Source organism: Strongylocentrotus purpuratus, unplaced genomic scaffold (assembly GCF_000002235.5).
Source record: "Strongylocentrotus purpuratus isolate Spur 01 unplaced genomic scaffold, Spur_5.0 spur5_scaffold_1, whole genome shotgun sequence".
In the NCBI taxonomy this organism is placed as follows: Eukaryota; Metazoa; Echinodermata; class Echinoidea; order Camarodonta; family Strongylocentrotidae; genus Strongylocentrotus; species Strongylocentrotus purpuratus.
The window spans coordinates 34,603,722-34,628,154 of NW_022145594.1; the positions used below are offsets into that span (position 1 = coordinate 34,603,722).

The window sequence follows — 24,433 nt, forward strand, 5'->3', positions numbered from 1 at the left end:
ATGTCTAAAAAAATGTATATTTTCGCTTTGAGATTTCGCTTTGTAGGTGCCCTTTTTTGTTGGTGCTTTCCACTTTGGAAATAGCTCCGCCGCCCCTGCTTACGCATTACCGCCACCGTTAATTTCACGCTTACGCGCACAGGGGGTGTCTGTGTGTGTGTGTGGGGGGGGGGGGGTTCCTCTCTAGCTTTGAAGCTGATTTTTTTTTTTTACCTGGATTCGTGCGATTCGGTTAATACTTTTAGAGAGAGTCTGAGGGGTGATGTGCCCCCCTCTGAAGCTGACATTTTTTGGACTTTTGAAACTGGATTCGTGCGTTTCAGTTAATACTTTTTTTTGGGAGTCTGATTTGATTTCAAAACACCTGCAGTTAATGCGGGATGGGGTTGCAGCCTCTCTTTCCCCAAAAATTTAAAAATTACCAATATGCATTTGTTATATCTTATCTCGTATATTTTGGTGACAATTAACACTTTTCACAACATACATAAGCTCAAATTGCCGCTCACTCGCCAAATTATTAAACCGGGAAATAGATATTGGGGCAAGAGGCTTCAGCCCCCACTGAAGGAAATGTCAAAAAAATTGCGCGCGAGCATAACTTGAAAACGGGGAATGTTGATGTCGGACAAGAGATGTGACGTGAGCATGTCCCCTTTCCAAAATAATTGTGCCCGTTTGTAGGTACCAGTACACTATTAAAGTACAGTGCTTCTAATATGACCTTGTCAGTATTGGTAAGTTTAAATAACGGTCTGCGCGAATTTCGAATTTCCGGCCCCCCCCCCCCCCCCTATTGGAAATTCCTGGATCCGCGCCTGAAGATAAAAGAAAAACATACAGCCACTTACTCTTTCTCGTTCTCTTTCTCTTCCCCTTTCTTTCTCTCTCTCTCTCTCTTTCTCTCCCTCTCCCTCTTCCTTTCCCTCTCACTCATAACAAGTAACTGCCCAATTTGGAGACAGGTGATAGATCCCCCTGTCCATCCCGAAAATGAATCGTCGAAATAAAATATCGTCAATAGATGGCGTTCTTCATTTCGACACAAATTGATCAAAACGTAAACATGTGCAATTATTTGGCGCGCCAGTAGTTTCAATGAAGTCACCGCACTAGGTGTGCTCACGATCACCGAAACGCTGGACAAATTTCCGCCGTCGCGTCGGGTACGTTCACGGTGTAAATACGAACAAGCAACGTCATCTGCTTACTTGCTGGTTTGTGGATCCCCGATCTTTGCAGTTTAATTTTCTGCATAAGGACATCGACAACCGTATCACTCAGGTATTGATTGAATTGAATTTTGCCTTGTCATCTCATTTCTCACCCATTTTTCTTGAATCATCATGCAGTTGAATAATTTCAACACTTCTGTCGTCGTCGTTCAGCTCAGTCTCTGAGTAGACCACTCCAGGCCAGGGGGCTCCGGCGCCTAAGCGAAGGCGCGGCGGCGGAGCTCCCTGGAACAGTGGAAACTGGAGGTACTCACGCATAGCTGCATTACTATCCTGGCTGTGTATTAAAAGCTGTGCTATTGATTCTCAACATTTCAAACACCACTGTACAAAACTCAACTGATTTCACTCAAAATCGTTATTTGTGACAATTGATGACACCTAAATAGAGTAAAGTACCCGGTAATCGGTCAGCTCCGGTTTTCGGCCAATTGGTTGGATACATGGTAAAATCACTTTAAAATACATCGCATAATAGCATAACACATATCCCACACATACCATACCATGCCAGTGTCACTGAAGAACCACATTTGCAATGAAAAATATATCCTAAAATATCACATTTTAGCGATGTAATCGGCGGTCCCGCTACCCAAATCTGAAAAATCGAGTTTCTTACGCGTGTATGTAAGAAATATGGGTACCATAAAATGAGCTTTATTTCAAGTATTTTTCAGATATAGAGCCCGATTTTGTGCTGGTCGCAAGCTCAAAAGTATCTCATCGCATGTATTAAATCAATGCAGCCGCACACCGCGACGCACACACGATATGTCCGTCTAATTCAGATTCCAACTTCCGATCACCGCTGTGCCTGTATTCGGTCAGGCGGGCACCCGGGAGCTCCGGCGTGGGATACCTGCTCCGCCCGCTTGTGCTATACATCAGCGCACAAACGCACGGCGCGCGCGAGCGCTTCCTATTGACTTTGTACATGCGGCCGTAAACTGAAACGCTCGGCCGATAACCGGCTCCAAAACAGTGAAAATTGAAATGAATATTGTCATGGCAATTCGTGATTTTTTTTGGGGATTCTTTTTTTGTTTAAATAATAATAATATTTGCTTCATGATTTGAACAAGAAATGATAATAAATAGGAAGTAAAGAGTCCAATAAATAGGATTTTGTCTTAAGTGGCCGAAAACCGGGTACTTTACTCTAGATCTAAGTCTAGCAGTAGCAGTTAGACTCTAGATCTAAATACAATTTTTTTCATCTTTTCGAAGTTAAAATAGACCCTAGATCTAGATCTAGACCTAGATCTAGATCTAGATCTAGTGTCTGGACGATTTTTCAATTTTCAATTTGGGATCGTTTTTCACCATTTTTGTTGGATATTGGAATAAAAAATGTAATCAGAATAATACCTTTCAAATTTCAAGACTCACCAATGTTTCTATCAAAAGATACAGCCCCTCAAAAACTGTGCAATATTCATAGCATTTCGGTCAGAATGGACAGAAAAGTGGTTCACGCAGAGTTATAATTTCTGCTCAAAAGCTGCACAGCTAATGCACAGCACGATATGCAAAGCGTGGAGCAAGGGTATTTTCAAACTGTTGGGCCAATTGATCCCTTGGGACTAGAGAAAAAATAAGTGCATATTCTTTACAGCTGGCCCAACTTATCCCTCGGGTGAGCAGTTCGTGAAATTGGTAAATCTCCGAGTTACCATGGAAACGATGTTTAAATCGCTGTTTTGAGCAAGATATTTTTAGAATTTTGGGGGTGGCCCCCTATGGGGAATATGGAGAAAAACCTGCTCTTTCATATGGCACCTCACTCATTGAGTATCACCTTCAGGATCATTTGTTATTAAAGGTTTGAATTTCAAATTTTTCATAAAATCATTGACCAATTTTGCTTGGTCGCTCAATGCACATAGACCACATAGGGATGCGTGCAATCTCTATGGGAAAGATTTTAGTACACAACATCTGGTGCGCGATCAGACACCCTAATAAAGAATAATAAAAAAAATCAAATTGTGAGTCTACTGTCTAGATCTAGTCTACTGATCAAACTTGCCGATCAGCCGCATCGGCATGATTGTGTGTATCTGTGTGTTATGATTGTATTGACAATTGATGTATTCAAATGCCGCTTACGGTAATATTAACATGCAGTGCAGTGCTAGAGGTCAATTACTGATTCCATGACATTTGCTCCGGCGACAATTGCTCCGCTGTAAATTTCATACACTAATCGAATGGCTAACTTCAACCCTGGATTCAACACTATACCCTACCCTAAACCTAACCCTAAACCTAACATAAAACCCTATTGAAACCCTAACCCTAACCCTACATCTTAGACGAAATAAAGCCCGGAGCAATTGTCGCAGGAGCAAATGTCGTGTCACCCAATTACTGAATGAGCATTGGAGTGGAGTTACTCAGTTTCAAGATATTCAATCCGAATTCTTAATCTTTCAGATAGTGCACCTCCATATGTAGCAGAACTGTGCAACATGCTTTCGTCCTGCCAGTTGTAAGATGATCCTTTTTATCTTCTGTTTTTAAAAAATTGTTACAACTGCCACTGGACTTCCTTACAAGTAGACCTATCTTTATCTTTCTATCAGGATCCTTCTACAAACGAGAGAGGTGATAATATGCAGTAACCATGGTAACTCCTTTTGTAGATGGTTGGGACTTTGTACAGACGTTAGGCGAAGGAGCATATGGAGAGTGAGTAGATAAATCCATTTTTAAAATCTTTTGTTTTCCATTGCGTTGAAATGGGTCGACTAGTCTATCATTCATATGAAATGAGTCAAAACAGAGCACTGAGTAGAATAGACTGGTTTACTACCTTATTCATTTGTACTGATGTTTCTTTCCTGGGGGGTGTTTCATAAAGCTGTTCGTAAAGTTACGCATGACTTTACGAACGACTTGTATATGAAGTGCCAGATAGGGTGCCCAAATTTTTTGTTGATATTTTCAATAACCTCAATTGAATTATGGCAAAAAATATACTTTGCAATAAAAATGTTTGTTATCATTAGAATGTTAATCTACATCTGCACAGTTCAATTTTATTAGATGTTTTTAATAATGATTGAGCATCCCATTTGGCTTTTCATATACAAGTCGTTCGTAAAGTCATGCGTAACTTTACAAACTCTTTATGAAACACCCCCCAGGGGACCTAGTGACAAGCTATTTCATTAACCTGTACATTTAGATGGTCATTCAAGTTTTTATACACATTTTATGTAAACATTGCATTATTGGGTCCCTGGACTACTGTATTGTACATTGTATAATATATGTTGATATTAATAAACCGAAATTGAATTGAATTGAATTACGGTAATGAATGAACTACATGTACTATTCTTGGAATCCAACCTGCACACATTATGTGTTGCCATGTTGGGCAAGCCTTCAGTCTGTCTTGAACAACCTTTGTTTAAACAGTATGCACAACATTTGAATATTTTAGTAAACCAAACCGGAAGCAGGATAGTCCATAAACGAAAATTCATACATGAAAAATTGCATGTAAAATGGAAGGAGTATGTATGAACTGATGTTTTTGAGGGGTGCAGTTCCTCATGGCTGGGGGCCATGGGTCGCTTGAATAGGGCAATCCAAGCTTACGCGGTAGTGATAAATTCATTTGTATGAAAGCAAAAACATTTGAGAAACAGAATGGCAAAAGTTTGAATAAATACAAGAAGGACCAATAATAAGAAAGTTATGAATGTTTGAATTAATGAGATCACTAAATCTGTTTGAATCTCAAATTGGCAATTTGGTCAGTGTACTATGACGACGTAATCATGAGTAAATCCCTAGTTTGTCGTGTACAAATATATTGTTACTTTTTGTTTATCTCCTACCTGCCTTCTCCCTTGGGGCAGTAATCAAAAGATATTTGATTGATTTGATTGATATATTCCTTTGAATCTTCTTTTGAAGGGTCAAGTTAGCCGTCAACCGGTCAACTCAGGAGGCAGTAGCGGTCAAGATTCTACATCTAGATAAACAACAAGGGGCAGCTGATAGTGTTAGGAAAGAGGTGAGGTAGACAAAGCTATTGAAACATCTCTAAAGCTCATCAGTGAAAAGACTCTCTTAAATTGGCAACAATTTCCATCATCCTTCATAGTCCATTTGAAATAGTGATAACTTCTTAATTAAAATCTTGTTCACATATGATGCGGCAAAACAGCAGCGTTTCTTTAAAGATGGTGTCGAGTTTAATGCGCTTCATATTTTTGTATATTATAACAGAGAGCTCAGTAAATACGAGAATTCTTTTGTTGCACGCAATTGCTATTCATTTTTATGTTAAAAAAACGTGGCGGTTTACTAGGCCATATCCGAACAAACCTTTAGTGATCACCTGCATAGAAAGCCTACCTATAATTACCACATAACGTGGCTCAGCCGTTTTATGAATCCAATTATTGTCATTATTATTATTATTATTATTATTGTCATTATTATTATTATTATTATTATTGTCATTATTATTATTATTATTATTATTGTCATTATTATTATTATTATTATTATTATTATTATTGTTGTCATTATTATTATAATCATTATTATCATTATTATTATTATTATAATTATTGTTATCATCATTATTATTATTATTACTATCCTCTTAGGTATGCATTCATCGAATGTTAGGAGATCCGCATATCATCCGTTTCTATGGTCATCGTAAAGAGGGCAGCATCCAGTATTTGTTCGTGGAGTACGCTAGCGGAGGAGAGCTCTTTGATAGAATAGGTAAGAAACAGCGTATTTCAAATTACTGTTACTTTCTGTAAATTTTTAGGTTTTTCCAGGTATTGCTTCTGTAGAACACACCTTATTATGATTATTAAGCTAATGCTAAGACCCGGCGCACACTACACGATCTGACTATGATCCAATTTTGAAACAATTTGCAATTGCAATCAGGTTCACCTTATATCCATATTTCGATGAGAAACACTATGACTATTCAAGGGAAATTGAAAGCTTTGGTTTTTATAAATAGGTGGTTGCATTTAAGTAGGTTTCTTTTGTATTTTTTGCAATATAGATGAAAAGATTTACTTCTCCCTCTTTCTGGTGCTCTGCTCTACAGCAGGTTTTAAGCATGAAAAACATTCCATTCTTTTTTGTATTCAGCTCTTGTAATTTTCCTCTTAAATTCAGTGTTTTGTAGCAGTATTCCTAGAAAGAGACAAGCCAACCACACAATCAGGAGAGATAGTGTAATACAGGAAAAGCTGTATATAAAGACCACTCAAGGAAAACATGAAAATTGGTCTTTACAGGCAGGTGGTCTTTATGTACAGATTCCTTTAGTACAGGGTTCAATGAGAAACCATATTTTCAAGTTAAATGTGTTTTTTTAAAGGTGGTGGTCGTACATGTGGTCGCTAAAGCAGGTTTCACTGTATAAGTTTGAAATAACAAAAAATCTGATTATCCCCTATTTCACTTCGTTCCTGTCTTTCATTAATACTTTCCTTCTTTCTCTCTCTCTCTCTCTCTCTCTCTCTCAATCTCTCTTTGTCTCTCTCACCCATTCTTTCCTTTCTTCTTTCTCCCTCATTCTTTCTCTTTTTCTTTTTTGTTTTCTTCTTTCTTTCTCTCTTTCCTTCATTCTCTCTCTCTCACTCTTTCTTTCCTTTCTTTCTTTCTCCTTCTTTCTTTCTCTCATTCTTTCTTTCTTTCTTTCTCTCACACTCTCACTCTTTCTTTCTTTCTTTCTTGCTCTCTCTCCCTCTCTCTCTCATTCTCACACTCTCTCTTTCCTTCTTTCTTTCTTTCAGAGCCTGATGTTGGCATGCAAGTTACCGAAGCTCATCGTTTCTTCTCACAACTCATTGGCGGTGTAGAGTACCTGCATAAGAAAGGGGTCACGCATCGCGACCTCAAACCAGAAAACCTGCTCCTAGATGAACATGGTAAGATCAGAGCTTGCCCCATACAGGTTTGTTCCGAAATAACGCGACAAAACCGCTGCTTTTTTTTAGATGATGTAAAGTATCATATGCTTCACATTTCAGTATTGTATAACACAGAGCTCAGTGAATATATGCATAGGATCTATGTTGCGCGCAGTTTCCATTCATCCTAATTGACACGTAAATAAACTGTTTTGGTTTTGGGTTAGTGGCGGTTTACCTCATCACATCAGGGACCCGTTTAACAAAAATTGTCATCAGTGACAAATGACAGATTTTGTTATAACTTATAAGCTACTGAAATCCTTGCTTCTGATTGGTTATCAACAGATTTGTCACTGATTTTTGTCATTTGTCATTGATATAAAAGGGCTTTGTGAAACGGGTCCCTGAACCAGCTTCTGTACTCTTCCGCTTTAATACCTTAGATAACTTGAAGATTTCAGACTTTGGGCTAGCAACCTCAAACCAGAAAATCTACTCCAAGATTAACATTGTAAGGTCAGAGCCTGCCCCATACAGGTTCGTTCATATATGACGTGGCAAAAACCATCCTCTGTCATGCGCAGTTGCAATTCTTTGACGCGTTAACAAACCGCTTTGGTTTTGGTTTATTAGCCGTTTACTTCATCACATCTGAACGAGCCCCCATGCTTTTCTGCTTTATTGCCTCAGATAACCTGAAGGTTTCAGACTTTGGGCTAGCGACCGTCTTCCGGCACCAGGGCAAGGAGCGTCTCTTGGGCAAGTGCTGCGGGACGCCGCCTTACGTTGCCCCAGAGGTACTCAAGAGGAAGGAATACCACGCCGAACCGGCTGACGTTTGGTCTTGTGGGATTATACTGGTCGCCATGCTGGCTGGGGGTAAGCAAATTTAATGAGAAGGGTAAACGTATACCCATCACCTAAAATGGGGAAGGGCTTCCTTAGCAGTCAGGTAAAACAAACAAACAAACAAATAACCAACATACATGTACATGTACAGTTAATAACTAAATCATTCGTATCCTTGCCAAGTTTTGTGATTTTTTATTAAGTACCGGGTAAGTAAAAAATGTATTTGTCCCAATTTATATTTCTTAACAAATATGAAATGATAAATCTTACATCTGAAAGTATTCAACAAAGGCCCTAATTCAATCAACCGGTCAACCTTTCATTCTTGATTGACGAAAAACAACAACAAATTTACAAGGGATATGAATAATTTAGTTATTGTGAAGATGAAAAGGAAATAACGCTCATTCTTAACCCCAAGTCATTACAATTTTCCTTGTAGTACACTACATGATGCCTGAAAACCGATCAATCCGCTATGCTCTGATAAATTTCTTCATGTGGGGAAGCATTAGTTAGAGATTTTGCATGCTATGAATTTCGTCTAGAATTTGCTTAATTTTATTTTGCAGAATTGCCGTGGGATGAGCCGACATACAGCTGTAAGGAGTACTGTGATTGGTTGGATAAGAAGATGCATCTGTCTCCTTGGAAAAAGATCGATACCACACCCCTTGGTAAGAATCCCAATAAACATGTTGACTTATAAGTTGATTTTCCATGGGCAGGGGGAGGTAGGGGGGGGGGGGGGTGTTTGGAGATTGAATTCCAATTTGAATTTGAATATAATTATATGTATATACACCTGTATTTTTGTGGAATACATAATTTTACTGTCATATTGTTATTGTTTTTTTGTTTTTTTTCTGTTTATCGTGAATTAGACATTTGAGCTCAATTGTCTTTGGTGTACTATAATTTGAATTTTTGTTATCCTTTGTTATGTTTAAAAAAAATTGAGAATGATTTGTTTGGACTATAATCAGTAAATTTTGAAATTGAATTGTTATTATTGTTATTTTTATGGGGGGGGGGGGAGGGGGGGGGGAGGTGATATTGAATGAGGATGAAAAATGCAGCAATAAACAGGTGGAAGTATTACAGGGAAACCTACATATTAAAAGAGAACTGAAGGGAAACATAAAAAACAGTCTATTTAGGCAGGTTGTCTTGATTTACAGGTTCGATCAGTACAAATTCCTTCAGTACAGGATCCAATGAAGAACCATATTCAAGGGGAATGAAAAATGTGGTCTTTTAAGACAGACAGACTTTCTATACAGATGGGCAATGAAGCAGGATTGACTGTTTTTCCAAAACGGGAGAGAAAGGTACTTAATGAAGCACTTCTATCACTTTGGGAGTAATTACAGTCAAACCTGCTTTAGCGACCACCTGTATAGTAAGACCACCTGTCTATAAAGATTGCTTTTTTTTGTTTCCCTTGAATATGGTTTCTCATTGAAACCTGTACTAAAGGAACCTGCACATGCATGTAAAAGACCACCTGCCTCACTGTAACGACCTCTTTTCATGTTTCCCTTGAGCGATCTTTATATACAGGCTTCCATGTATTTTAATAATGCACAGAGTGGTAGACCATATGTTGTGTATATTTTGCATATTTGGATTTGCCAATTTTATATGAACAAGAATTTTTGAATTTCTCAACATTTTCGCCAATAAAATGAATTTATTTCACTACCTATTTTTTAATAAAGGAAAAACAGTAAAAACAAAAAAAAATCTGGCATCTGATACCGTATAGTAATGCAACAAAATGGTCACATTATGTTCAAAATTATAATTTGCAGTTTCTGCTTATCCGTCTAACTGTAACCAACTTTTTAAGTTACTCTTACTCAAAAGAATTTGAGCTATAAAACAGCACAAATTTTGGAAAATTGTCCCGAAGAAGGTGCAAACTTGAATTGCCAATTTGACATGCCACTTCTGTACTGATCTCTTCCAATCATAGCCCTTCTGAGGAAGATCCTGACGGAGACTCCGGCCAAGAGGATTACCATCTCACAAATAAAGAAAGATCGCTGGTACAGGTCAAAAGGTCAGTTGTACGACACTTGCTCCTCCGACAGGAAGCTGCTTTAGAGATGCGTGTGTGTGTGTGTGTGTATTGGGTTTTTACAGACGTGTATCAATCAGATATGACTATTTACGTCTGGGGACCGACCTTGAAACGTCACCATCAAAAAGATGTGACTCAGTTCCTAACCTGCCTCGTTGGCTGAATCAGTTTGTAACTTCCACTTTTAGCTGGATTTAAAGGCGCACATCACAACGTCTAGTTGTGGGATGCTATCCGAGATGCTATCTGCACATGGGCAGATAAAGGTCATTTGTACAAAACTGTAAAACCCTTCGAGACGAATGCTAAGCAGAAGGTTATTCATAGTGTCATAGCTTAAATAACGATAGAATAATGAATGAGACTTGTCGAGTTCATTATCAGTCTCATCACGACTGAATTGAGTGCAATGTATGAACAAACTTCATAGCGTGAATTATTTGTTTTAAAAGATAGGTCTACAATATGAATATCTATATTCAAGAAATAAGCTACGAACTTGATCAAAAAGCTCAGTTTGCATTGTCACTGAGGCCACCATTTACTCTTTGAATGACATCTCAGAAATAGTATATATATAATGCGAGTCTCAAAAAGAAAGTATGTGTAATTGCATCTCTGTATGCACCAATTACTGTCTGTGCACCTTAACCGTATATTCTCACTTTTGCCATGAGTTGTCTATTCTTGTAGGAACTTTTCTGAAAGGTGGGAAAGAATGATGAACAGAAACAAAATCTTTTTATTGAGCAACTCCATTACTTTTAGGTGCAATTTTTAAATGTACCAAGTGGAACCTCTCCATGTTTTAAATGTCCATTGATATTTAAGGTAATTCTGGGCCCCATCTTATATAGAGTTGATATTAATCGCAACTTATTTATGAATGATATCAAATGCAACTATGTACATAAGATTTGGATCAATCGCATCTCTTTGTAAGACGGGGCCCAAAATAAAAATATTTTACGTTCCCAACAGCACTGTTTTAAAGTGTTGATATTTTAATTTTTCTGTACAGGTACCATCGGAAGAGTCCCCACCAGCTCGCCGAATACAGGCAGTATGAAGCGAGTGTGTACCGGAAATGATCTGTCACCGCTTGCAGCTGGAAACAAGTAAGCATGTCCCCTTTAAATACTCACTAGATCAAAAGTTGGAAGATGATTACAATGTTTATAACATTTTCGTTGTTTTTGTTGATTGATGTACATGTACTGATTTTTTCCAAGTTGTTTACTACTTTACTCAGTAATGAACTAGACATCCAGCTAGGGCACCGTTACAGACAAAAGTTATGGTTGATTGTATTAGGCCTGAGTCATCACGGGTTTTGCCGAACCCTGGTTTGACTTCAAAATTTCGGGCGGGGACCGGGTACCCGAAATTTTCACCACTGACACTAAAACCGTATGCATGCAGCGGAGGGAGTTAAGATTAAGTAGTTGTTCCAATAATGCGACGGAAAAGACAGTTACTGCTTTCAAAATTTTAACATAATCAACTGAATTAAATGAAGATGCTTTAAAAAATAAATGGATATCGTTTCAGTTGACGGTAGGTGTTTTTATCGCTCTAATATTGAGGCTGCAAGAAAGGAATCACGCTTCGTGACCTTACCGAGTGCGTTCAGAAACGGAAGTGGAAATATGACCCACTGAAGACTGAGCAAGTTAAGAAAGTCCTACACACAAGACTAAAATGTTGATCAGACTATTACAATTAAATCGTAATACTAATAGGCATTAATTTAATTGTCAAAATTTATCTACAACATTATGGTTTACCCTTGATATTTTGATGAAGGAAAATAATTTGAAGCTCTTGAAATAACATCGAAGTGCCTTTCGTTCGTTCTAAAAATGCGTGTGTAACGGCAAGCTGAAGTAGTGAAGTTACGAGTCAAGCTTGATATGCATGTTTACATCTCTACACCCTCATCCGAGCTAATCGGAACAATAAGAATTTACCAATTAAAAACATCACGTGAGGCTTTCAGGGACTCCAATTCAACAAGGCACTTCAATGTTATTTCAAGAGCTTTAATTTACTTTCCTTCATCATACTATCAAGGGTAAACCATTATGTTGTGGATATATTTTGACAATTAAATTAATGCCTATTAGTACTATTACGATTTAATTGTAATAGTCTGATCAACATTTTAGTCTTGTGTGTGGGACTTTCTTAACTTGCTCAGTCTTCAGTGGGTCATATTTCCACTTCCGTTTCTGAACGCACTCGGTAAGGTCACGAAGCATGATTCCTTTCTTGCAGCCTCAATATTAGAGCGATAAAAACACCTACCGTCAACTGAAACGATATCCATTTATTTCTAAAGCATATTTATTTAATCAAATTGAAATAGAAGTTTGTGAATTGCATATTTTTAGTTCTTTATTTCAAAATATTAGTGTGAAATTTAATTTTGAAAATTTTCTTGCTACGAGTAGATATGGGGAGTGTTTCACAAAGACTAAGATCGACTTTAAGTTGGACTTAACTATGGCAGGCCATTCATGCCACTGTTTGCTCTCACCATTATGATCTTTAGATAATATTTTTTCCTTCATCAATGAATTATTAAAAAATTTAAATTCTGTAGATTTGCGACCATGATTTGTAAGTCCCTTGATTAACCAATGCCAGTAAATGGTGAGAGAAAACAGTAGCATGAAAAGCCTGCCATAGTTAAGTCCAACTTAAAGTCAATCTTAGTCTTTGTGAAACACTCCCCTGGTAAGATAGAATTAGTTGCAGCCAGGGTTGGGTGGTAAATACTGGTGGCGGTAATTAACGGCGGTAAATACCGGTAAATACCGTCCGGTAAATAAGATGCGCGTCCGGTAAATATGTAAAAAAAGGGAAATATGATTTTAATTCTCTATTTATTAATAATTTTACTTGTTTTTAGCCCCATAACTGAAAATATTGTTCTGAAATAATTAGCAGCACAATACTCATAGTAGGAACACACAAACAGATTTATAAAATCCTCACTGCATACAAAATTGTACACACCCAAACAAATGGCATTTTGTGCATATGCTAATTAATAGGTATTCATGAATATGGTAATTGGCAACTGGGAACCAAAACCTTCATACAAGTTACTTTTATTGTAAATTTTAAGATATTTGAATAAAATCAGTGAAAATTTGAACAAAATCGGGCAAGGAATAAGGAAGTTAAAGCTTTTTGAAATGACTAGTCACTAGAGGGCGATATTCCATTTGATGACATCCATGCCTTTTGTACATCAAATTTCATGTTTTTCCTTCTTTCTTGTGATTGAGATAATAGAATGCAAAATGATATTCTACTTCACATGTTATGAAATCCGATCAAGAACACAAATAAATAGGAAAAAAACGAAAGACTTGTGAAATTTGATATACAAAAGGCATGGAGAGTTGTCCACAAATGATGTCATCGAATTGAATATTGCCCTCTAGTGACTAGTCATTTTTAAATGCTTTAACTTCCTTATTCCTTGCCCGATTTTGTTCAATTTTTCACTGATTTTATTCAAATATCTTAAACTTTACAATAAAAGTAACTTAGTATGAAGGTTTTGGTTCCCTTAAATGAAGAACATCATATCTAGAATAGGTGTATATTTGGTATCTTTTTCCTGTATTTTTTTCCAGCAGTACATAATTACAGACCTAGACAAACACACGAACAAACACACACACACACACAGACAAATAGTACACACAAGAGCAACCATACTCACCACCATTGTTATTATGTTCAAAATTGGACAATCCCTATGAACAAGTGAGTGGAAAAATATATTTCCCGGTATTTCCCGGTAAAAAGTGGTAAATACTGGTAAAAAGCGGTAAATACCTGTAAATACCGCTTATTTCCCGGCGTCCGGGAAATATTAGCCTCCGAAGCGGGAAATATGCCAACCCTGGTTGCAGCAAGATTGGAAATAGATTTTTATGATTTATTGTAAGTAAATCTTTATGTTAATACAGGGCCCTGAGCCGTTATTTAATTCAATATTTAAGTCAGAAAATATGAGTATTTTACTCAGTATTTTGGCTCAGATTAAATACTTAGCCAACTCTGGTATTTAGTGTAAGATTTTGGCTCAGTATTTTATCCCAAGTATTTTTCCATAGTTATCTAGAATGAGGTCACGCAGAAATTATATGAATACTTTTGTTTTGTATCCTCTGCAGCAAAGTCTCGTCCTCTCAACCCACCTACCACACCAATGCCCCATCGACACCAGGCGAGGGCAGTATACCGAGCTCAGTGGAGGAACTTGTGAACGCTTTCAGTTTCTCCCAGCCTATACATTCAGACAACATGCTGTTGAGTAGTCAGCTGCAGTGTACTCCAGGAGCTTCACAGGTATAAAAAGGAAAAATCCAACTTTAGGCCATTAAAAAAAAAAAAGTTTAGCGTCCCCCCCCCCCCTGCTCACTTCTTTTTTAGGGGCCGCCTCCAAATTTGTTTTCAATGAATAAAAACATAATGCTAAAATGATAAATTTCTAATTTAAAAAAAAAAAAAATTAAAAAATGATGGCGGCAATCTTGAAAAATAGCCCGACTGTCAGGGAAAATGAGAGCAGCCATTTTGGAAAAGAGAAAAAAAGGGCCTCCTCCTCCTTCCTATTTTTCAAAAAGGCAGGACGCTAAACATTTTTTTTTTTAAATGGCCTTATTAGCAAGTTGCTCTGAATAAAAGAAAGAAGAAAATTAGAGAAGGGTAATGGTAAAAGTTTACATGAAATAGGACAAACTATAAGAAGTTATGAAATTTTCAAAAGTTTTAGTCATTAAGCGTAAGGGAATTTTAGATTTTCGTGACGGACAACTCTCCTGTTTGTTCTAAATTAAACTCAGAAATCACTAACATGTCAATTTTGCAAAATGTATCACTTAGGGGATCTTATAATAACTTGCTAGCCTTGATATATTTTGAGAAGTGCCCCAGGAGAAAGCGCTAAGAAGAAAAACAAACATTAATTATATTTTTGTACATGACATACTGGAGATGTGTTATCCATGACTTTGTCATAATCCACTGATTAAAGTGCCAATTTGAGCTTTGCACAGATGTAGTGATTTTGTATTTCAAGCATATGTAACTTTTGTATTATTGGTCTGATGTATGCGTCTCTAAATTTGCTGAATGGACTCATTACAAAGGTTGAATTGCCCTTGAAAGGATACATTGTGCAGTCTTCCCATTGGAAGAAAAAGCAATAATATAATGTATTTATAATGTGCCAACTCAACATAATATGCTTAAGGTGCAAAAGAAGAGAAAAGTTGAGGGCATTAAGATACACATAAATGAGACAACAAATGAAATAAAAAAGAAGACTTTCTTGAAAGTATTGATGAAGAGATGAATTTTTTAGGGCATTCTAAAAGCAATCCACCAATCAATTATTGTGATATACATGTACCATTTTGATGTGTAAATTATAATTTTTTATTTTTCTTGGCATTTTGAAACTTTACCAGGAAAAGAGTCAGCAAAAAAAAACCAGAGGGAAAAGTCAGGGAACTTTTCTCATGATAATGATGATGATCCACAGCACTTGTTTGGCGCCATTTATATGTTTCAATCATGAATTGTTGGAAAACCATGTAGTGACGTGACTTACTGTCGTTGTTTTCAGACCCCCATGCAGAGACTCGTGAGACGCATGACAAGGTTCTTCACAAGCTGCGGCTGTGAGAAAACACTGAAGGTCCTTACAACTACATTGGATAAACTCCCCATCTACTCATGGAAGAAGAGCTGTCGAAATCAGGTAGATTCCATGTCTCTGTCATTCTATCTGCCTGTCCCTCCTTCTCTCTCTCTGTCTTCCTTCTTAAAGCTCTATCTCTCTCTTTCTTCCTTCTTAGAGCTCTCTCTCTCTCTCTCTCTCTCTCTCCCTCTCTTTTTATCCTTCCTTCTTAGAGCTCTCTGTCTCTCTCTCTCTGTGTGTCTCTCCCTCTCTTTCTTCCTTCTTAGAGCTCTCTCTCTCTCTCTCTGTGTCTCTCCCTCTCTTTCTTCCTTCTTAGAGCTCTCTCTCTCTCTGTCTCTCCCTCTCTTTTTATCCTTCCTGCTTAGAGCTCTCTCTCTCTCTGTCTCTCCCTCTCTTTCTTCCTTCTTAGAGCTCTCTCTCTCTCTGTCTCTCCCTCTCTTTTTATCCTTCCTGCTTAGAGCTCTCTCTCTCTCTGTCTCTCCCTCTCTTTCTTCCTTCTTAGAGCTCTCTCTCTCTCTGTCTCTCCCTCTCTTTCTTCCTTCTTAGAGCTCTCTCTCTCTCTGTCTCTCCCTCTCTTTTTATCCTTCCTGCTTAGAGCTCTCTCTCTCTCTGTCTCTCCCTCTCTTTCTTCCTTCTTAGAGCTCTCTCTCTCTCTCTCTCTCTCTGTCTCTCCCTCTCTTTCTTCCTTCTTAGAGCTCTCTCTCTCTCTCTCCCTCTCTTTCTTCCTTCTTAGAGCTCTCTCTCTCTCTCTCTCTCTGTCTCTCCCTCTCTTTCTTCCTTCTTAGAGCTCTCTCTCTCTCTCTCTCTCTCTGTCTCTCCCTCTCTTTCTTCCTTCTTAGAGTTCTCTCTCTCTCTCTCTGTCTCTCCCTCTCTTTCTTCCTTCTTAGAGCTCTCTCTCTCTCTCTCTCTCCCTCTCTTTCTTCCTTCTTAGAGCTCTCTTTCTCTCTCTGTGTGTCTCTCCCTCTCTTTTTATCCTTCCTTCTTAGAGCTCTCTCTCTCTCTCTGTCTCTGCCTTCTCTCCCTCTCTTTTTTTCCTTCCTTCTTAGGGCTCTCTCTCTCTCTCTCTCTCTCTTCCCCTCTCTCTGTCTATCCCTCTCTTTTTTTCCTTCCTTCTTAGAGCTCTCTCTCTGTGTCTCTCCCTCTCTTTCTTCCTTCTTAGAGCTCTCTCTCTCTCTCTGTCTCTCCCTCTCTTTCTTCCTTCTTAGAGCTCTCTCTCTCTCTCTCTCTCTCTGTCTCTCTCTCTCTCTTTCTTCCTTCTTAGAGTCTCTCTCTCTCTCTCTCTCTCCCTCACTTTTTATCCTTCCTTCTTAGAGCTCTCTCTCTCTCTCTCTGCCTTCTCTCCCTCTCTTTTTTTCCTTCCTTCTTAGGGCTCTCTCTCTCTCTCTCTTCCCCTCTCTCTGTCTATCCCTCTCTTTTTTCCTTCCTTCTAATAGGGCTCTCTCTCTCTCTCTTCCCCTCTCTCTCTCTCTCTCTTCCCCTCTCTCTGTCTGTCTATCCCTCTCTTTTTCTTTCTTCTGAGGGCTCTCTCTCTCTGTCTGTCTCTCCCTCGCTCTTTCTTTCTTCTTAGAGCTCTCTCTCTCTCTCTCTCTCTCTCTCTCCCTCTCGTCCTCTGTCTCCCTCTCTAACTATCTATATTACTCTGAAGTTCTTTACAAACTGGCTGTGAGAAAACACTGAAGGTCCTTACAACTACATTGGATAAACTCCCCATCTACTTGTGGAAGAAAAGCCGTCTCAATCAGGTAAGTTCCCCGTCTCTGTAATAATTCTATCTGTGTCTCTGGGAACTTGGTCGGATTTATTCCTTGGATGGACCTAGTGCTACGGTTGCCAGAGATAAAGACGGAGTAGTACTTTTATTCAAAGTCGTTTGGTAGTCCACAGAGGCGTTGAAATGTGATATGCATTATACAGGAATGCATATTACAGTCAAACCTGTCTATAGCGACCGCCCAAGGGAAACCCCAAAAGTAGTCTTTGTAGACAGGTACCTTTAGTACATGTTTCAATGAGAAACAATTTTCCAAGGGAAACAAAAAATGTGGTCTTTGAAGACAGGTGGTCACTAAAGTAGGTTTGACTGTATTATTATTATGTTATTGTATGCAGTGACTTATTAGACCATCTTTCTTTCTTCACAGGTGACAATATCTACTCTAGATAAGCGTAAGAACCAACTCACTTTCAAGGCCAACCTGCTTGAAATGGATCAGAAAGTACTAGTAGACTTCAGACTGTCAAAGGTAAACTTCCTCCAGAGCTTTCATAAATTGACAGAACTTAAGGGTAGCTTCCATTAGCCTAAAGCTGTTCAGAGCATTCTTGAGATCTAAATGAATCGGGTTTTTATCCTCAAATTAGCAACGATTACTCATATTATCCCCTCTTTCATAGTTTAAAATAATGAAAATGTATGTGATATGGACCAGTGTGAATAGAAATGTTGCCAATTTGTACACAAATAAACTTCACTCCGCATTGCCAATTGAGAGACTGTAATGATAACCTACAAGTCAGTGGTTCTTATCCACTAACAACACAACATGCTGCAATGCAATGAACTCAAATTTTAAACTGCTTTTAGTCCTTTCTGCTCATGTACAATTTATAATTCAGAGCATTCTGAATCAAAAGATGTAAGTATAACTTTACTAAAAGGTGATGCCAAACTGCTATGGGCTAGGACTAAAGCCTACAGTACACTATTCGATCAGATTTTAGAAGAATTTGCAATAGCATTTGATATTAATATCAAACTTATAAAGTCTCAATGACTGAGGATCTGAATAGTCATACGATTAAGGAAAAGGAAATCTAATTCTCCAGGGATGTCATGCTTCCATGGAGGAGGAAAAACTATAAGTTGGCTCATAATCGTAGTGACGTCACACGAGTAGTGCGGTTGTCTAAGATTTGATGCCGATTCAGCTTTTATTCTTACAAGGAGAGTCAAATGCTCTGAAAGTCTGGTCGTAGATATTTTTAATCAATATTTAGAACCTAAATCAGGAAGGTGGTGTTTGTTTAGTTTTCAGCATCTAATATAAATGCCTTTTTTTTAAAAAACGGGATGATAGATGGATCGTTCTAATCCCTCTCTCTCTCAACCCTCCCCCCCCCCCCCCCGTCTCTCTTAACCTCTCTCTTTCTCGCTCCCTCCCCCGTCCCCCTCTCTCTCACTCTCTCCCTCTTTTCCCCTCTCTCAACCTCCCTCTCTTTCTCACTCTCTCTTCCTTCCCCTCTCTCTGTGCCTCCTTCCCTCTTTCGCCCTCTCTCTTGCTCTTCCTCTCTCTCTCTCTCTCTCTCTCTCTCTCCCTTTCTCCCCCTCTCTCTCTCTCTCCTCCCCCCCCCCCCTCTCCCCCTCCCCCTTTCTCTCTCCCTCCCCCTTTCTCTCTCTGTCTCTGTAGGGTGACGGTCTGGAGTTCAAGAAGCACTTCGTGAAGATCAAGGATAAGCTTCCACCCATCATTGTCAAAGGGCCTCCTCTGATGCCACTATGACCTTTAACCTCTACCACACATCTGGGACTATCCACTGTAATCTCACCGATGCAAATTTGAACTTCCTCCGTGCCTTGGATAGCACTAGGACAAAAGCTAGTCTTGTTTAGGCAAGGCCAAACGAACGAGACCACTCTGAACTTGTAACGATCCTCTGATTGCCTTGCGTCCATCTCTGCTCCTTGTCAGAAACAAACTAGACCTCCACTCGAGCCGTTCTGAACTTGTTCCAACTTTGTGGATTCAAGAGGACCACCTCTTCCCAATACAGTGAAATCTGTATATAAAGAACTTTCAGGGAAACATGAAACATAGTCTTTATTGGCAGTATATACAGATTCCTTCAGTACAGGATTCAATGAAGAACAATATTCAAGGAAAACAAAAAATGTCTCCTTAATAGACAGATAGTCTTTCTATACAGGTGGTCGCTATAGCAAATTTGACTATCTGGGACCAAATGGTACCATACCAATGTCATTTTTAACTTCCTCAGAAACAAATTCCATGGATTCATCAAAAATCTCAAGGAATGGCTCAGTTCTTGGCATCATCATTCCTTCTTTAAAGTTATACATGTTTGTATGTGCTCATTATCAAAGTTAATTTACACAAGATTTCCTTGTTACCGTAATTGTTACTTTTGCAAAAAGTCGCATTTTTTTCCGAAAAGAAGAAATTAGTGTTTGTATGTTTGTGTCTCTGTCATGGTGCTTTGCGAATTGTATGCTTGTTATTATGATTTTTGTCTTTGACCAAGTATTCCTGTCTGGTTTTATTTCATCCAAAAATATAAACAAATCTCTTGACAGCACCATAGTCTAGTGATACAAGAAAGAATGATTATTCAGTAGATATCAAGAGACATTCATTTTGGAATGAAATGAAGGATAATTGTCTCACATGTACACTGTATGTCATATGGGACATGTTGCGCGGAATTGCCTTTTTTGTTTGTTTTGTCGTTATAAAAATGTGCCAAAATATATATGTTGCCTTGTTGAAGTTTCCTTAATCCTAAACATTACATTTGAGATATAATCATGGTTTTCCTAGATTTTCTCACAATGTCTGTATAGATCAATGCAAATAATGAGGGAAATACTTTAGATTAGAAGATTACTTTATACCGGTGTAAACCTAGTTAAGATCATTTTTTTAGAGACGCACAATTGGATTGAAATTCAGGACTTGCATGATGGAAAAGGGACATTAAAGTCAATATGAATTTGAATTCCTATGATGGTTAAGGACCAGGAGTAAGGATCATTCGAGTTACATGTATAGAACTGCACTGCTATTTTGCCAAAAGTGTGTGTTATTGTATGCGTAGCAGATAAATTGTAAAGGGGTTATGTTTATGTTTATGTTTAGATTTTTGTCTCAAGTTGAAGTACAGCATTCAGTTAGCGTATGATATTATCGTAGGGCAATTTTCGCAGAAACACTGAATGGATTGTTTACATATTGCTCATTTAACCCACTGAGTAATTAAAACCAAGACGGTCCTTTCATTCGTACCCTCGTCGTGTGTGTTTTGGGAATCACACGATTGGTGGAGACATGGCGATCTGTGTGGTATGCATGTTGGAGAGAGGGAAAAGATGAATTTAGACAAATTAAAAAATATGTAAGAACAGACAAAATCTGGACTAGACAAAAATTAAGCCTTGAGCAATCGTCACGGGAGCACATGTCTGGCATATTTTGTTAAAACACCTCTTTTTGAGAATTGACACATGTAATGTGGTATATGCTTTTTTGTCTGGTCTTGTGTAACAGTACAGTTTTGACATCACCTTGGCCAAATTTTTTAACCGTGCTCCTCAAAAGCAGTCGATATATATATGCTATGTAATTTAAGTAAACAATGCAGAAAAAATTGCCAAGCAGTATTATGGAACTATGGTTTCCTTTACATCACTGTAGTATAAATGTTATCATGTATAGCTAGACATTGTAGTTTATTCCTAAATACATGCAGTACTAAAATAGATAGGTAGTTTTTTAAGTACACACATGGTCATGTACCACATAGTTAAAGTACTAAACTTAATGTATTACTGGTATGAATGACTCTTTGTCTCAAATGTCTGTGTGAAAGTGGACTCTAAATAATTTGGTAAAAAGTACATGCTGTTCATACAGCAACTAGATTATTCATAACTCTTATAAAATTGGTGCTTTTGTGTATTTTGTTACTCAAGAATGAAAGGTGAACTGGTTGAATTAGGGCCTTTGTTGAATAACGGTACTTTAAGATGACAGTATTATCTCCTTCTCAAGATACATAAGTCGGGATAAATCACCTTTTTAATATATTATACTTTAAAATTCCAAAACTTGGTAAGGGTATGAATAATTTAGTTGATAACTGTATACCATACATGTACTTATAATGTAAAACTAGAGACATTTGTGTCATGATCATGAAACAGCTATGAATGACTGGATGGCTATTTGCAGGGGCAGATCCAGGGGGGGGGGCCCTTTTTCATTCCGGAAAAAAAGCTAAGATATATTCACATAAATGTTCAGTTTAGGCATTCAGAAATGACTCTGATGGAACCATAGAGCATCCATAAAAAAAAAAGTTTTGGAATCAGAATCACCTTATGAAATTTGCACAAGATTCATGGACAGCAAAGTTTAAAGATTCAAGGTATTTGTGTTGATGTCTTCATGTTTTTTTTTTCTGGAGTTTTTTGGGAAAATTATATTTTCATTGTTGTAAGAATAGCAGAAAACTGCTCTATAAACACGTTTAAAAATTGTAAGTGCACAAATCGTTTAGTCTACTCAGACTTGGCTGCAAATACAAATTTATTTTGTCACTTTACTCAAGTCTTGACTGGTTCTCATTTCATTTGTAAACTGTCTTCACAAATCAGCCATAAAGCGGTCCATTGCTCTGGACCTTTTAAAGGTAAACACCAGTATTGGAAACGTCCCAATTTCAAAAATAAAATGAAAGCTCTTTATTACCAATCATGTGAAAGAATGTTTTGACCAATACATGATGATAAAATTTTGCCGGGAAACCGCCTACTAATTGATACATTTGGTAAATTAGTTTATCTATTGGACTGTGAGAGAAAAACGCATGTGTCACGGACGTGTGCGTAGTCCCATATACATCTTGCTGTGTACAGTGCTTGTAACTTTACGAAGACTGGGCCAAATTTCTTATCATTTTGATGATTCCAGAAGTTGCAGTACACGCCAATAGTAGACTTCTAGATCTACTTATAGACCTATGCTAGATGATCAACCTTTTCTGATCGATTTCACATTTCTTTCACAATCACATGACCAAAGGTCCAATTGGTCTTAAAGGCACACTGCCATACTTGTAGCTACTTGCTCCCTCTATATAGAAAACTTCCCCAATCGGTGCCTGTTGGTCCCCCATGATCCTCTTTTTCCTATGTTAAATGAGAGCTGAGTTAATGAGATAGCCACCTGTCGCAGTGACCTCGATGGCTCGCTGTGTGGTCTAATCCCTTCTTGCCCAGTAGTGGCGACGGTCTTTAATATAAGGTAATGGTGGTGGTCTTCTTCTATATACTCTCCTTTACTGCAACTCCATTCATTTCTTTCTTGAGCTCTTTTTATCATTTGGTTCAGGTATGTACCGGTAGAGGTCTAGTTTACTCAACATTTAGTTTCATTCCAATCCCTCCACCCCCTCCCCGCGCCCCCACTGTTATTTAGGGTAGGCCTACACTAATGCTCGTCCCTACCTTTGATAGCACCCCCCTCCCCTCCCCTCCTCTTCCCCTCCTCTTCCCCTTGACTTGTAAAACTTTGTTCCCTTTTTTCAGATTAAGAACCACAAAAAGTAGCATGCACCGAATGTAGTCCAACACTTATAAACAAAAACATTCATTCATTATAGGTCTAGCCTCTAGACTAAAGGCTTATAAAAAGTACAAGATAACGAGAGCTTTTCAATTCATTCTTTCTTGGAAATGTGATGGCCCTGAAAAGGGCCGGGTTAGATGGTGGGCACAGGAAGAATTTAATATTCCTGGCTCTGGCTGCTCTTTCCACTCTTCTTGGCAGCAGCAGACTTCTTGGGGAGAAGGACGGCCTGGATGTTGGGCAGCACACCTCCCTGTGCGATGGTCACTCCGCTGAGAAGCTTGTTCAACTCCTCGTCATTACGGACAGCAAGCTGCAAGTGACGGGGGATGATGCGGGACTTCTTGTTGTCGCGTGCGGCGTTGCCAGCCAGCTCGAGGATCTCAGCTGCCAAGTACTCGAGCACGGCAGCCAGGTAGACTGGGGCTCCAGCTCCAACACGAGCTGCGTAGTTTCCCTTGCGAAGGAAACGATGAACACGACCAACTGGGAACTGAAGTCCTGCTCGGGCTGATCGGCTTTTGGCCTTGCTTCGTGCTTTTCCGCCTTTTCCTCCGCGTCCAGACATGTTGAGTTATTGAAGATTGCGTGTAGATACAAAGACGTAAAAATTGGTGAACTGAATAATTTTCGACCGTGACAAGGTATTTATACCGCAAACGGGGATCCAACGACAACCAATCAGATTGCTCGATAGCCAATTAGTTTAATGCAATGCGAATGCAGTGACTCACCGGCACGACGGCACGGCCGCCAATATCTTTAAATAAAGAAGGCGGGCATGATTCCTCCGACGTCCGCTTAAGAAAGCAACTGACGTATTCATGACGAAAGATGGCGATATATTTTGTGTTAGTTCAAAAGTCAAATTTGTCGTCTGCTAAGTTCTCATGAATAGTCTCCGATAGCTGCCTAGAATTCTAGGCCTAAATTGAATATATTCACTTTTGATATAGTCTTATGGCTTTTAAACATTTTTTAGGGTATAATATTTAAGAAATATTCCCAAGAAATACTCTTTTACTTTTTAGGCAGAGGACCACCTTTCAGCAATTGCCATCTAATTTTTTCCTATTAAAAACTAAACAAAATCATAAGTAGTACCCCATGCAACATCGAAATATAGATCTTTGGCGTACTGCCTATAGTAAATAAAAATCTCTGATATATGATAACGAATAACCGATGCAAGCACTATATACAGAAGCGGATCTAGAGGGGGGGGGTTGGGGGGTTGCAACCCCCCCAAAAAA

General features: G+C 38.5%; 2 protein-coding genes across 3 annotated transcripts; one reads left to right on the plus strand and one right to left on the minus strand.

The window, feature by feature from the left end:
• Window positions 1–1,046: 1,046 nt before the first annotated feature.
• Window positions 1,047–22,155, plus strand: Chk1 (checkpoint kinase 1). Of its 2 annotated transcripts, none has more exons than XM_030978126.1 (13): window positions 1,047–1,284; window positions 3,824–3,929; window positions 5,169–5,268; window positions 5,870–5,993; window positions 7,031–7,165; window positions 7,841–8,029; window positions 8,575–8,679; window positions 9,981–10,067; window positions 11,110–11,206; window positions 14,285–14,459; window positions 15,742–15,876; window positions 17,958–18,059; window positions 19,224–22,155. In XM_030978126.1, exons 2-13 carry the CDS (start codon window positions 3,865–3,867, stop codon window positions 19,314–19,316), a joined length of 1,407 nt encoding a protein of 468 aa, XP_030833986.1. In that variant the 5' UTR covers window positions 1,047–1,284; window positions 3,824–3,864; the 3' UTR covers window positions 19,317–22,155. The 2 variants fall into 2 exon arrangements, with proteins under 2 accessions (XP_030833986.1, XP_030833987.1); XM_030978127.1 differs by lacking the exon at window positions 1,047–1,284 and adding an exon at window positions 3,683–3,729.
• Window positions 22,156–23,290: 1,135 nt separating this feature from the next.
• Window positions 23,291–23,821, minus strand: LOC592962 (late histone H2A.L3). Its single transcript, XM_003723866.3, has one exon. The coding sequence runs from the start codon at window positions 23,746–23,748 to the stop codon at window positions 23,338–23,340; it is 411 nt and encodes a 136-aa protein (XP_003723914.1). The 5' UTR covers window positions 23,749–23,821; the 3' UTR covers window positions 23,291–23,337.
• Between the last annotated feature and the right edge of the window lie 612 nt (window positions 23,822–24,433).